This window comes from Megachile rotundata, chromosome 9 (genome assembly GCF_050947335.1).
Source record: "Megachile rotundata isolate GNS110a chromosome 9, iyMegRotu1, whole genome shotgun sequence".
NCBI lineage: Eukaryota > Metazoa > Arthropoda > Insecta > Hymenoptera > Megachilidae > Megachile > Megachile rotundata.
This window is the reverse complement of record NC_134991.1, coordinates 10026127-10040680: the sequence shown is the minus strand read 5'-3', so window position 1 is coordinate 10040680 and position 14554 is coordinate 10026127. Positions and strand designations below refer to the sequence as shown.

Genomic DNA, 14554 nt, shown 5'->3' with positions numbered 1-14554 from the left:
AAATTTTCAAATCTCCAAAGTTCCTAAATTTTTAAATTTCAAAAAACATTTTTTTAATTAAATGTAACACAATATTCACGTCAGGTGTCGATAAAATTTAATCCGTAAGACGAACATAAGATAAGTCCACATTACGTCAGCAATTTTTAAGTCACATATGTTTAAAATTGCCAACATCTGTATCTATATCCAATACCTAACACCATCATTCTCATTTTAGTGCGCGATATCAGCATTCAAGAAGTATATTTCCTGTTTCGATACACTTTATATATATTTTCAAATTACATGTATGTATTCAACATACATATGTATTTTAAAATTTATATACATCTGCAGAACATATTTTAAAATTTATGTAATTTGAAGTACGTATTTTAAACTTTATATACATTTGGAGTACATATTTGTAAATTTAATATATCTTTAAAAAATTAATGTATATGTCGCAAGGAGATGACAAAAATAGGGATTTGATCCAATACCTGAGATATGTGATCAATTCATGGAAGATGTTAAAATAAGAACTCTGTGGAGTAATTTCCCTGAAGAAAGTAGGTGATTTGATTAAATCCCTTAACTGTATAGTGGAAAGATGAAATAAACAAGTCAAGGCTCGCACAGTTCTATGTTTTGGTTGTTATCACTCCGTTTACCTCATCGCTTTCCTCTGGCCGCGGTGCTAGCCAGCGCCCAAACATTGCGTGAGGAAGGTGGAACATTATTATTGTCTTCTACATTTCAAGTTTTATCAAATACCTTCCGTAGAAAAATTAATTCAAATATAGAAAAAGATCAAACTTTGACTGAAATTATATCTGAAGAACAGTTTAATGAAACTATCATACGATTTTAGTTATTTTAACATCTTCCGTGAATTGATCATATACCTTAAAGATTTGATTAAAACTCTATTTTCATTTCTCTACAACATATTAAAATTACCATAACCTGTATCCACACCCTGTACCATCATTTTAATGTTTGATATGAACATTCAAGAAGCATTACACGCTATTTAATTTCTATGTCTGATCACTATGTAATTTCTAATCTCCAGACAATAATCATAGCGTAAGTCTCATTCTTCAAACGTGACGTGTGTTGCTAATTTCGACAGGAAAATCGAAGATCTTTTACGACACACCGTGTAAACACTATTGTTTCCACAACCGTTTCTATTCTTGAAACAAATGGTTTCTGCTTCCGAATGGTGTTAAAGGGTATATTTTTCAAGCGTAGAATTATAGATCGTTTCGTACCAAAAGTTGAATATACGAAGTAAATTGTTTCTTCCTGTTTACGATATTGGATCTCATAACTCATGTTCGGAAATTTGTTGCAAGAAATAACGTCCGTTGAAGACTGTATTATGTAAATCATGATTCCTGAGTGACAGATGGTGCACCAGCGTCATACATCACGATATATCTAACAATTTATGCCATCATCTATCTCCTTATAAGATTATGAAACTTTACTAGGTCACGAAGGTAACGCTAACAAGTTACATTTATGTATTAGAAGAATTTTTAAGTGAACAGATGTGATCGCACCATTTGTGTATTTCCTATAAATGGAATGGTGAACACAATTTTTCTGGTACCTTAAAATTTGGTTTACACATTACACGTTTGTAGTTGTTTCTAAACTGTTATTTAGAAACATTACGCAATTTTCTAAATTCTACATGTCAGTCCGGCGAAATTAGGTATGCTTTTGGATATACTATCGATCTTTCCTAATATATCACATAAACCGCGTATTACAGGAGGTATTGCTGTTTGCAGGAAACGCTGTTTGCAATTGTATAAATACATGTGCTTAATACTGCAAGCACGCTATTGATTATTAACCCTTTAACCAATTACGGGTTCTCGTAAATATTTAATCTAAGCATGCGTCTGTACAGACTGATCTAATTATTTACTGGTTTGTATAATTCTCTTATTCCATAAAATTTTTAGACGTTGTGTGAATTCGTTTACGCCTATCAATTCAGTGCATTCTTATTTCATCAAAAAATCAATAAAAATATAGATTGATATTTACAAGCATTAAAAAGTAATATGTTATGGTATTTTTCATTCAATTATATTCTATTTCTTCATTTTTGACGACTCAGAAAATTGACAGATTTTTAGATTTGTTGAATGTAGGGATTTTGTGAAATATAGGAAATTGGGAATTCGAAAACTAGGAATTCTAAAGATTTGAAATTTGACAATGCGAGTATTGAGTAATTTATAGACTTAGGAGTTAACAAATTTTTAAAAATTTCCCGATTTAAAAAGCTTGAAACGGAAATACAAAAACTTGCAAGAATAGAAATCTATAAATAAATAATGTCACTGAAGGAGTTAATAAGCGTAGTGCATTCGATAAAACATGAATCATAAAACGTGGTCAAGTAGTCTCTTTATTGTTACATATGCAGGATGACAATTATACAATGATAATAATTACAAAAGACTCGACGCATGAGTTCAAAGTACTAATGCAGACCATGATATGTATACTCGATTTCCTTCCGTCGCAAACAAATCTTCGGCACAGCGATTGAACCTAATCCGCCTTTAACATACGATACAGCGAAAGGGTTAAATGTTAATCTAAGAGCATTAATTCTTCTCAATCGTGTGGTCTTCGATCAGTCGAGATTTACGAGGGTCATGATCAGCGTCGTCAAATTCCGCGGCTTCGAAGACAAACGAAGCCGTCGAAATGGTAGCACGCCTCTGATTGGTCGAAGGGTTGCGCGCGGGTGTGTACGCGTCTGACGTCACGTCTCGACCGCTTTGAAATCGTCCTGGCCGTCAGTCGCGCGCCGAACCTCGAACCGAACGCATGTGGTGTCGATCGTCTCCCCATTTCGTTGCTCACCGAATAATCAACGCAATTACGATGTAAACAGTGTAATTTTTACAATCGCGCGAAAACGTACAAGAAAAGTGACGTTCGTGAACTGGTTCAGTGCAGTGTCAGATCTCCGTTTCGACCGGGAATATTGGCATCGGACGAGCTGTCTCGTCTCGATCGTCGATGGTCGTGTTCCACGAAAGGGAGCACGTTACTGAAACCGGCAAGTTTACTCGATTTATTCGCGCGATCGACAGAATGCATTCGAGTGACGATGGATAGCATTTCCTCGAGCGTAGCGTGTTAGTGAAGCGACAGTCCACGTGACCGGTGTTTGCAGTTTATGTGAAACGCGCATCAGATCGTGACGTATCATATCGTTCGTGCGTTATACGATTATCGATGCGCGATATCTGTCGTTTGCTGGAATCGTGTGTAAATCTACGCGTGAACGACAATCGATACGTCATCGTGATTGTCCGATCGATTCGCGCGTGTCAACGGTCGATCGATACGCGAGAAACGATTCGATTTTAATTAATATGCGTATCACGGGAAAACGGACCGGCTCGATGCTCGACGCCGTCGATCTGACTTTGAAGAATTCGCGAATACCGCTTGAGGCGTGAATACCTACACGGTGTATTTAACCCTGCCGCTCTGAAGTGTCCCTCGAAAGTGTTTTACGTCGGTGACAACTACGCGGGTGATGTGTTGGTGTCTGTGTCGCGTCAACTGAGAGCTGTGCACAGTGTGTGCCGGATGTCAGGACCATAATCGTTGATGTCTTCAGGCCTAGTGACTCGTGTCATCATGCTGACGATCGTTTTGCTGTTCCTCCTGGGCCAACCGGCTGCACGGGCTGATTATCTGAGTGAGTACCTGTTTGTTAACGCGGATTTTAATGTGTTCGTGATACGCTAAACGTATTTTCATGTTTACGTGTATGCTATATTAATAAATGTATGTGACCGAATGACAACGTGTTTAAGGGTTCTGCTTTACTATTCGGGGGTTAATAGTGATGAAATTGTTTCCAATATTTGCTTGTGTATTAAAATTTACACATGTCTATATTGAAGGACGAGATAGTGCAGCTCGATATGCTTAAAGGTTTTTCTTTGACAGTTAGGAGTTAATGTGATGGAATTTTTATCTTGTATGTTTAAATTCATATTTATACTAAAAGACAAGATAGTGCAAGCTGTTGAACTTGTAGTGAATATGAGAAGTGTAGAAGAATAGTGGTGTAAGTCAAATTTAGTGATGTGTGTGTCAATTTATACTAGTTTATTAAAGGAAAAATTGGATGTCAAAGATACTTCGAGATGTAGAACTACATATGAACGAAACGAGTGTTCTATTAATTATAGTAAGTTTTTCTGAAGGGGGAATTAGGTGACACACTACGATAGTTTTAACCCTTGGGTGCAACTTACAGTCATTTGCCATATTTACAATTTTTAATACAGTGTTCACGTAAACAGGAAAATATATTCAGCACACGAAATGTGTCTATGCACACACTATCAAGTGGTATGATGCCCCTGAAAGGCAAATACATGGTATTTCCATTCGCAAATAAACGTTAATTCGTGAATGTGTGTTATGAACAATTGAAATTCGTTTACGAATGGGGTATAAATTCTGTGAGCGTAAAGTGGTTTTTACACAAAATGTGAAAATATGGAGCTACTTGAGGCTTCAAGAAATAAAACAATTTTCACAGCATTTAATAGATGTATAATGTATTACACAAGTTTTATAGGTATTTCGCAAATATTTTTCAAATAGTATGAACACGCAATATTCTTCTATAACGTTTTTAATGGTTTTTAAATCATAATTCAACATGTTTTATATGTTTCGTAAGTTCAGAAAAATCAAGCATTTAGGGATTAATTTTTTAATGAGGGTCTTAGAATTTTATTTTAGAATCACATAAATCGGAGTTGGTTGATCATTGCAATATCAGAACAAATAAAGCTGCAATGGTATTTCATTAGGTAAGATTAAACGTTAGGTCCAATGAGGTTTTCTTTGTGCAGTTATTAACAGGCTTTCTCCTTTGTGCATTAACTGGAAAATTATGATTAAAATTAAAATTAAGTAGTGTTTCTTAGGTCCTGCTGTGTATCTGCTTTTACTGTAGCTATTTACGAAATGAAGTACATGTTCTTTAGTATTTTAAATCAATATAAAAAAATATCACATCTGTCTATTGTTTAGTACTGCTTAGTATTGTTTAGTATTTCATTTCATTGCGAAGTGCAAATGAACTACGTGACTATAAATCTTGATCGAGCATGGATTTTACAATCGTCTTAAAATTCCATCATAAAAAAGTGTCCGAGTTGAAAGTTCCAATGCCAATATTATGAAATCGTGCTTCAATATTCCGAACTCCGTTCTTGGTCCGAAAATCTGGGCCTCGTATCGAATCCTACGCAAATCTTTCATTTTTGTACCTTCAGGTACCATGAATGACATCATGGACGTACCATTTCTCGTTCGTGATATTCTGAAAACACACGGAAAGTAGGCAGCTCATTAGAGTGGAAAATGGTGGAAATGAAAAACGATCGATCTGAATAGGCACCCTGTTTCGAAGGGAAACATTTGTAAAGTTTACAGACGTCACGCTTATTTTCAAACCGTGGATGCAGAAAATTATCCATACTTTAGGTGTGTCTTTTGTTGTGTTATTAATAGGAAACCGCTCGTTTCACGCGGTGATATAAGCGTTGTAATCATGCATTTTTCTTTACTTTGTTCAGACATAATCTTGCACAAATTAATTCCGGCTTCGTAACATCTGTGATACAATCGATAAATTAAACGATTACTCTCTTACATCACTAGGATAACAATTTACTGAATTCGACTGAAAAGCAAAAATACATTCAAAGTTTTAGCAAGAGTATATTTTTTAAATATTTTGTTGAATGTTCTGTTTAACGCAATTTTTAATTCTTCTCACAGAATGAACTATGTCTATGAAAGATGGAACTTTCCTTAATTATTTCTGAAATTTTAGTATGAGTTAAATACTCTTGCAAATTAATAAATTCTCTTCAAAATGATCAGAAACATGTTTCATAAAATTTAAATGCAGATTATTTATAAAGTTATACGAGTATGTTATAACCTATCATGTATAGATCAGATTTTTAATATTGAAATTATTATAGGTTGGCATGTTTGTTCAATTGTAGTTTATGCAGCTAAGGTAAATGACTGCATGTCTTCCCAAAATTCAAACGCGACTATCCACAGTGCTTAGTGTAATCACTTAATGAAGGTAAAGTTTCAAGATCGGGCACGTCTGCGATAACACTGCATCCATTAGAGTTGCTCTAATGTGTCCTGCTCCTACATGATACGTTGTACATTCGTGATTAGTATTCCAATGTGAATTATATCTACTGTGAAACTAGTGTAATATTTATTTATCTATGAAACTAATGTAGTATTTGCCTGTGAAGCTAGTCTGGTATTTATCTGTCTATAAATACTATTGCAGTATTTATGTACCAATGAAGTTGGTGTAGTATTTATTTATGAAGTTATTCTGGCATGTATCTATCTATAAATACTATTATAGTATTTATGTATCCATGAAGTTAGTGTAGTATTTACTTGTTTATAAAGCTAGTCTGATATGTATCTGTCTATAAATACTGTTACAGTATTTATCTACCTAGGAAGCTAGTGTAGTATTTATGTATCTATAAAGGTAGTCTGATTTTTACTTGTCTATAAATACTGTTATAGTATTTATGTACCAATGAAGATACTGTAGTATTTATCTACCTAGGAAGCTAGTATTTATCTGTCTATAAAGGTAGTCTGGTATTTATCTACCTATAAATACTATTGCAGTATTTATGTACCAATGAAGCTAGTGCAGTATTTATCTACGTAGGAAGTTAGTGTGGTATTTATCTGTGTATGAAGCTACTCTGGCATGTATCTATCCATAAATACTATTATAGTATTTATCTACCAACGAAGCTAGTGTAGTATTTATCTATTCTATGAAACTAGAGTAGTATTTATCCATCTATAAAGCTAATATAGTATCCATCTACCTATGAAGCTAGCACAGGAAATTGGTAAAAATTATTATTCTCGATAGGATCTACTTAGGAAACTAGTGTAGTATTTATCTGTCTGTGAAACTAGTCTGGCACTAATCTATCTATAAATACTATTATAGCATTTATCTATCAACGAAGCTAGTATAGTATGTATCTGTTCTATGAAACCAGAATAGTATTCATCCATCTATAAAGCTAATATAGTATCCATCTACCTATGAAGCTAGCACAGTAAATTGTTAAAAATTATTATTCTCGATAGGATCTACCTAGAAAACTAGTGTAGTATTTATCTGTCTGTGAAACTAGTCTGGCATTTATCTATCTATAAATACTATTACAGTATTTATCTATCAATGAAGCTAGTGTAGTATTTACCTATTTTATGAAAATAGAGTAGTATTAATTTATCTATAAAGCTAATGTAGTATCCATCTACCTATGAAGCTAGTACAGTAAATTGTTAAAAATTATTGTTCTCGATAAAATGAAAAACGTTGGAAAATTGAAGGATGCTTGTTAGGATTTCTCGAGGAAATATGAATTTACTTTGCATCGAACTTCATTGTATTCCTGTGCGCAGAAACGACTACGTGTTTTCTCATAATTCTGCTAATAAAGAATGATTGGATCCTCGAATTGCGTAGTATATATCTTATACAATCGTTTGTAGCCATTTTTATTCAAGTGTGACACAATTGGAGTCGTTTATATATGAATGCTAAAGATGCTGGATATTCGATTTAAAAATTTGAAACTTTGACATTTTTACGTTCTTGTATTTTCACATTTTTTAATTACTAAATTTATACATTTTGGAGTTCCAATATTTTCCAGTTCTAGAGTTTGGGATTTTAGTAGTTTTTCTAGTTTTTCAGATTTCTGTTTTTTTAGAGGGGGATTTTTAGTTTTTCAGATTTCTGAAATTGATACTCCTATATTTTTATACTTTCAAATTTCTAAATTTAAAAATTTTTTAATTTCTGAATTTAAAAATGAAAAAATTGAAGAATTTTTGAGATTCTAAATTTCTACACTTTTAAATTTATAGATTCATTAAGATTCTGGGTTCTAAATTTATTTGTAAATTTATAAATTTGAGATCTTCAAGAATCCATGAATATATTTTGTGATACATTATCTACATATATTATAAAACATCTACATATATAATATATCTACATATATTATAAAACATCTACATATATAATATATCTACATATATTATAAAACACCTAATGCAACAAATATATCTTGATCGGATAATCTTATATCCCCTTATAATCTCTTAGATAATCTTATAATCTCAGGCTTATAATAATCTAGTTAAATCGAAATTCAAAATTCAATTTATCTCATTAACAATTAGAGCCCTATTATTGATATTTTCATTATGTCTATCGCAACATTTTGTCTTGCAAACACACAAAAAATGATCAATATTAACTACACTTTAACAGTCACCCATTTGTTACTTCTTTATATTAACCTCCTATTTTCAGACTCCAGTTCCGCGGAATATGTTATATAACTTTTCTTTGTACTTCTTCAAAACAGTATTCTGTTTCAATTTGGTATTCAAATGACCACGATAATCTCAACGCTGTGCTTCCATATTTAGATTTACATAGTTGTATATACACTGTTTCTTGACGTGTTTGCTTATTACGATACTGACGTGTAGCAGTCACGTAAACGTAGCCTACTCGTTGAGGTAAAATTCATGATCAAATCACGTTGAAGTAATGTAAAATGAAAGGTAAAGAGTTCTCACGTTGAGAGATACCTAAGAAATTAGCGTGCTCCGGCTAACGTCCGTTTACTTTCATTTTCATCATTGTGGAAAAAAGTGTTAAACTGTATTATAGTCTCTGGCCATAGAATTAGGTCCACTATAAATTTTCAGCATTTTTCACGTTTTCTGTAAAATTAAAAGACCTATTCAAATTGTTATGATATAATTTATTGGCTACACATGATACACTAGTACTGTACATAACATTATTAGCACATGTTAATATCTTGTGTTTCCACACTTTGCTTTGGTGACAGCTTGTATCGGCATGCTCTGTATACATTGATCATATACTTTATATCTTCATTATTTTCCCAAATATCTGTAATTCTTTTCAACTCGGATAATGTGTTTGGAGAGTTGTAAACTAGTCCTTTGAGTAGGCAGACATAAGATAATAATAATAATAATTGTTGTGTTTTGTTTTTCCACGTATTTACAGCTTGTAAGATAAATATTTTGATAATGATCATCATGAATGCTTGTGAAAGTCTTAATGACAGCTGGTGTGTGGTGGCAGCGCTTTCAATCGATTTTTATAGATCAAATAATTTATAGGTATAATGAAAAGAACTTTATATTTAATGTTCTCAGATGAAAGTACCGATCTAAGTGATTTAATAAAATATATTTAACTTATCGTTACATGACACGTTTCATACGTGTTCCATAAATCATTGACACACGTTTCATTGTGCTTTCCTATTAGAAACACAGAGAGGCTGAAAGGAAAATGGAAGTGGCAATTCGCAGTTAGCATAAATTAACACTTCTTACTCTTACGAATCAGATAGTTAAGCGACTGTCGCTGTATATAGACTGTATATCAGTGAATAATGGATAATGATCTTTGGCTAACCGAGACGTGGAATTACAGAAGTTCTCAGAAATAATTATGCACGGGTACAATGTGTAATGTTATATCTTTGCTTCACATGATACTTCAGCAAAAAGGTAGCCTTGCAGTTTCTACTTGTAATTTTTTACATAGGAAGATCATTTCTCTTTTTTTGTGAAATTGAAGGTTGTAAAACGTGATGAAGAAGTTTCATAATGCAAAAAGATGTATGTTCTTGTTGTAAATGAAGCTGTATCAGGGAAATGAATTTTTTATTTTTGTCCAAGAAAATAATCTTTTTCTTGGCGTAGATGATCGAAGAGCACATTCCTCTTCAGGAAAATATTTCGTGTTATCGGATAATCACGTAATATTTGATGGATCTTTCACCTCGTAGAAATATCTGTACATCGGTTTTCTTTTGCGTTCAGATAACATCGGAATGTAGATTATTATTTCATCTTCCATGTTCCAAAATTCGAAATCAGCGGCATTTATTAATATTTGCATACAATTATAACATTATCAAATTTCGCTCAGTTATATACCTTTATGCACATTAAAACATTGATTGGATAAATGTTGAAACCTGAACGGATTCTGAATACTACGATGAAACGTAATCAAGAAACTAATTATATTCAATGTTTCGTCCAATATTATGATTGGAATATAAATAGGTAAAATTGCACTAGTATTTCATAATTTTATTATCTGAAATGCAAAATATTTTCAAAATTATTTTTTGAAATAAAAGAACGTATTTGTGCTTCGAAAATTAAATGTGGAATTGAAGCAATATATTGTTCGACGTAACATTTCAATAAAATTTTCGACGAATAAAATGTTATTGTTGTACTTTGAAAATGAAATATTTATTTACTATGTGTAAGAGGTCCTTTTTTACACAGGTGGTCACAAATTTACATATAAATAAAATTATGAATTTAATATATAATATCATATTTTAATACTATTTTAAATAATAACATTTTAAAGTTAATTTAAATATAACTTATAATTAACAATAAAATTATAGTAATATCAAGCTTTTCTCGAAGTTAGTCTTTTTCTGATAATCAATAACAAATTTTAATGACAAAATATAAGTGTTGGCATAAGCGTTCCTTGATAGCCTACCTTTAATCCTAAATCTTAGATTTCCCATTTTCAGTCATGAAAATTAAGAAACTTGTCAAAATTAGATAACATCTAATGTTAACCGTTGAAATAAATCATTGAATAGACTGGTATATTATTCATTATGTAGTTACTTTTATAATCTAATTTTAGTAGAGTCTTTTATAATCTAATTTAAATCGAAATATAAGTGGTTATTAAGCATCCTAGGGTTAATTTTACTGCGCCAGCAGTAATCAATGAAATAACAGTACCTACCATGCTTAATTTAATCCTATATGTTTCGGCTTCATCCAGTCGACAGAAATGGATCGATTGAACGCGTAGCCATTCGACAAGATTAATAACTCCATTCACCGTAGTAGACACCGTCGGAGTCGAAGTTCGCGTCGATTTCCTGTGATTCGAGGGGCAGTACTGCCATTAGCGTGGGGCAAATAGGGCACTGACCGTTCGATAGTAGATAATATTTTCGAATTAACACATTTTTAAATCTTATAGATTTCGATACACGGAAATTCTCAAGTACTTTCATTTTTCAACTTCTCTATTCTTGGATATGAAAAATTAGTAAATTGTCAGATTTTCAAATTTATGAATTTAATTACTGTATGTACATTTTTGGAGTGACAGATTTGTATATTACAAAATTGTTAAATGTTCAGATAATTATATTTTCCAATTTCCATTTTAATTTATTCGACTCGAAATTTTCAAATTCTAGAACTTCGAAATATTTAAATCACCTAATTATCAAATTTTTTATTTCACAGGGTTTATATTTTAACTGTTTCAAACTTTCTATATTCATTAAATTTTCAAGATTCTCAAAATTTCGTAAGTTTTCAAAATATTGAAAATTTTCAGTATTTTCATAATTCTAAAAACTCTCTAAATTCTTGAAATTTTCTAAATTCTTTAGATTCTCTATGTTTTTTACAAATCGTAAAAATTCTTGGAACACTGTAAGTTTTAAATTGTTTATATTTTCTTTCAATTTTCAAAATTGGCGAAATTCTCGTAATTCTCTAAGCTCTTAAAATTCTTTAAATTCTTATAATTCTTGTAATTCTTACAATTCTCAAAGTTGCAAACATTGTTAGAACCCCTAATAATCTTAAAATTTTCAGAGTTCCTGAAATTGTCAAAACCAAAATAATCTCAAAATTCTCACGATTTTCAAAATTATTAAAATTCTTTAAGTCTAATAATTCTTGTGGGTCTTATAATTCTCAAAATTCTCAAAGTTCTTAAAATTGTCTAAACCCCCAATAATCTCAAAGTTCTCAAATCTTTCAAAGTTCCTAAAACTATAAAAATCCTCAATAATCTCAAAATTCCTAGATTTCTCAATATTCTTAAAACTTTTTAAATTCTAGTAATTTTTGTAATTCTCAAACTTTTTAAAGTTCACAAAGTTCTTAAAATTGTCAAAATTTCCAATAATCTCAAAATTCTCAAAGTTCCTAAAATTATCAAAACTCCAATAATCCAAAAATTCCCAGACTTCTCAAAATTCTAGAAATCCCCAAAATTCAGCAAATTTCCAAAACTCTCAAAATTGCCACACTTCCCAAGATCCGAAAATCCATATATTTGAACATTCAATATCCAAAATAATATCAATATCTACGCCGATCCCCGTAATCTCTAAGAACTCCATTGTAATATAGCAGTCCATCGACCGATTCGCAATAACACAGAAACCCCATTGAGCATCCAGCGTCGAGATACCAAGCTTCCGCAGACTGAACGTCGAGCAAATATTTCCGGAGCATCGGGGGAAAAAGTCGGGCAAACTGTTCGGTAAGACACCACGAGCGACAAACGGAAGCGGAATAAGAATAATGAAAATTGGAGACAGCGAACGGTTCGGTCGGCTTACTACAAAGAAGCGACGAATAGCCAACGGAGGAAGCGCGTAATTATCCTCGTAAATCCATCGGACATTTCGCGAGAGAAGAAAGGAGAGGCGACGTTCCGAAACGGAGAGGGATAACGAGAAATCGAGAGGAGAGCCTCTCGCGCCCTTTTTGATAGGGTTTTATCGATAGCCTGGCCAGTCGGTCGAATCGCTCGTAAATTCTTATTATAATTGGCGCGATCGTGGACACGGAAACCGTGATTGGTTCGAAAAGTTGCCGGTATCTCCATAAATCGTTGTCAATAGAGGTCTCTGGTATGGGACAGGTTTTAAAGAACCGGAGAAAGCGGCGGGAAAATCGAGGGGTACGATTTTCCTTTCGGTGTGAGAGGAATGCGAGTTTAGGAAACACCCTTTGTGCCATTAGTGTTTATGAAATTTTGTAAATCCTTTGTGACATTAATGTGTTTAGAATATTTTGCAAACATTTGTGACATTAATGTGTTTTGAAAATTTTGCAAACCCTTTGTGACATTAATGTGTTTAGAAAATTTTGCAAACCTTTGTGACATTAATGTGTTTAGAAAATTTTGCAAACCCTTTGTGACATTAATGTGTTTAGAAAATTTTGCAAACCCTTTACGCCATCAATGTGTTTGTGAGATTCAAAGTCCTTTGAGATATGAACGTGTATGTTAACCCTTTATGCTATGGACATGTTTATTAAACGCTGTTAATAGTTTCTGTTATCGGCTATGGTTCGGCTATATTCTGTAAACTGGAATAATTTGTACTATTCGATAGAAACCCTTGTCGTTTTAATTGTGCCACCAGTCAGTGTTTCGTTGCTGTTTTTCACTTGGCTACCGGACGCTAACAGTATCGTTAAGATCATATCTGAACGAAATACCAGGGTTGATATTTTACGGTAGATAAATTACTGAGATACTTGCGAGAAAATAGGTTGGGAGGTTTTTGTCGACCGTTCTGGATAAGTGTACGGACGAAAGCAGATCGTGCTTTTTAAAGTTGTCGATTTATTCTGCTCCAATCCTGAGAGCAAGTATTTTTCTCGTTGAGAAGGATGTGAAAATTGAGGAAGTTCGAATGAGTTTTACTTTTTGCTTTATGGCCTTGTTCTATATTCTGCGGTTGTTTCAACCCTTGACATTCATGTGTTCGTGTATCAATGGTTATCGTTGTGAACTTGGAAATTTGGAAGTTTGGCATTTTTTAAGTTTCAGATTTTCAGATTTCGATCATTTCTGAATTTGTGGATTTGAGATTGTGGAAATTTGAGAATTGGGGAATTTGGAAATTTGGGAATTTGGGAATTTGGGAATTGGGGAATTTAAAAATTGGGGAATTTGGAAATTGGGGAATTTGGGAATTGGGGAATTGGGGAATTTGGAAATTGGGGAATTTGGGAATTGGGGAATTTGGGAAATAGGGAATTTGGAAATTGGGGAATTTGGGAATTTGGAAATTGGGGAATTTGGGAATTGGGGAATTTGGGAATTTGGGAATTGGGGAATTTGGGAATTAGGGAATTTGGAAATTGGGGAATTTGGGAATTAGGGAATTTGGAAATTGGGGAATTTGGGAATTTGGAAATTGGGAAATTTGAGAATTGGGAAATTTGAGAATTGGGAAATTGGAGAATTAGGGAATTTGAGAATTGGGAAATTTGGGAATTGGAGAACTTGAGAATTCGGAAATTTGGGAATTGGGGAATTTGAGAATTAGGAAATTTGATAATTGGGAAATTTGAGAATTGCGAAACTTGAGAATTTGAAAATCTGGAAACTTCAAAACTTAAAAACTTAAAAACTGTGATTACAAAATTAAAAAATTTTAAAGTTATTAAAATTTAAAAATTTAAATATTGTAAAGCTTATATTATTTAAAAATTTGTGAATTTGTTTCCAGCTCATGATGCCGCTTCATATCTTACCTTC

General features: G+C 32.6%; 1 protein-coding gene across 4 annotated transcripts in view; it reads left to right on the top strand.

The window, feature by feature from the left end:
• LOC100876556 (uncharacterized) overlaps positions 1–14554 on the top strand; it is a 587948-nt gene that overhangs the window by 183010 nt on the left and 390384 nt on the right. For 3 of the 4 annotated variants that reach the window (XM_012293083.2, XM_076535907.1, XM_012293082.2), the window contains exon 1: positions 2821–3733. The exons of the other annotated variant lie outside the window; for it this stretch is intronic. In XM_012293083.2, the coding sequence (XP_012148473.1) occupies positions 3643–3733 (91 nt within the window). In that variant the 5' untranslated portion in view covers positions 2821–3642. Of the gene's footprint in view, positions 1–2820; positions 3734–14554 lie in introns of those variants that run through there. 4 annotated transcript variants of the gene reach the window in all.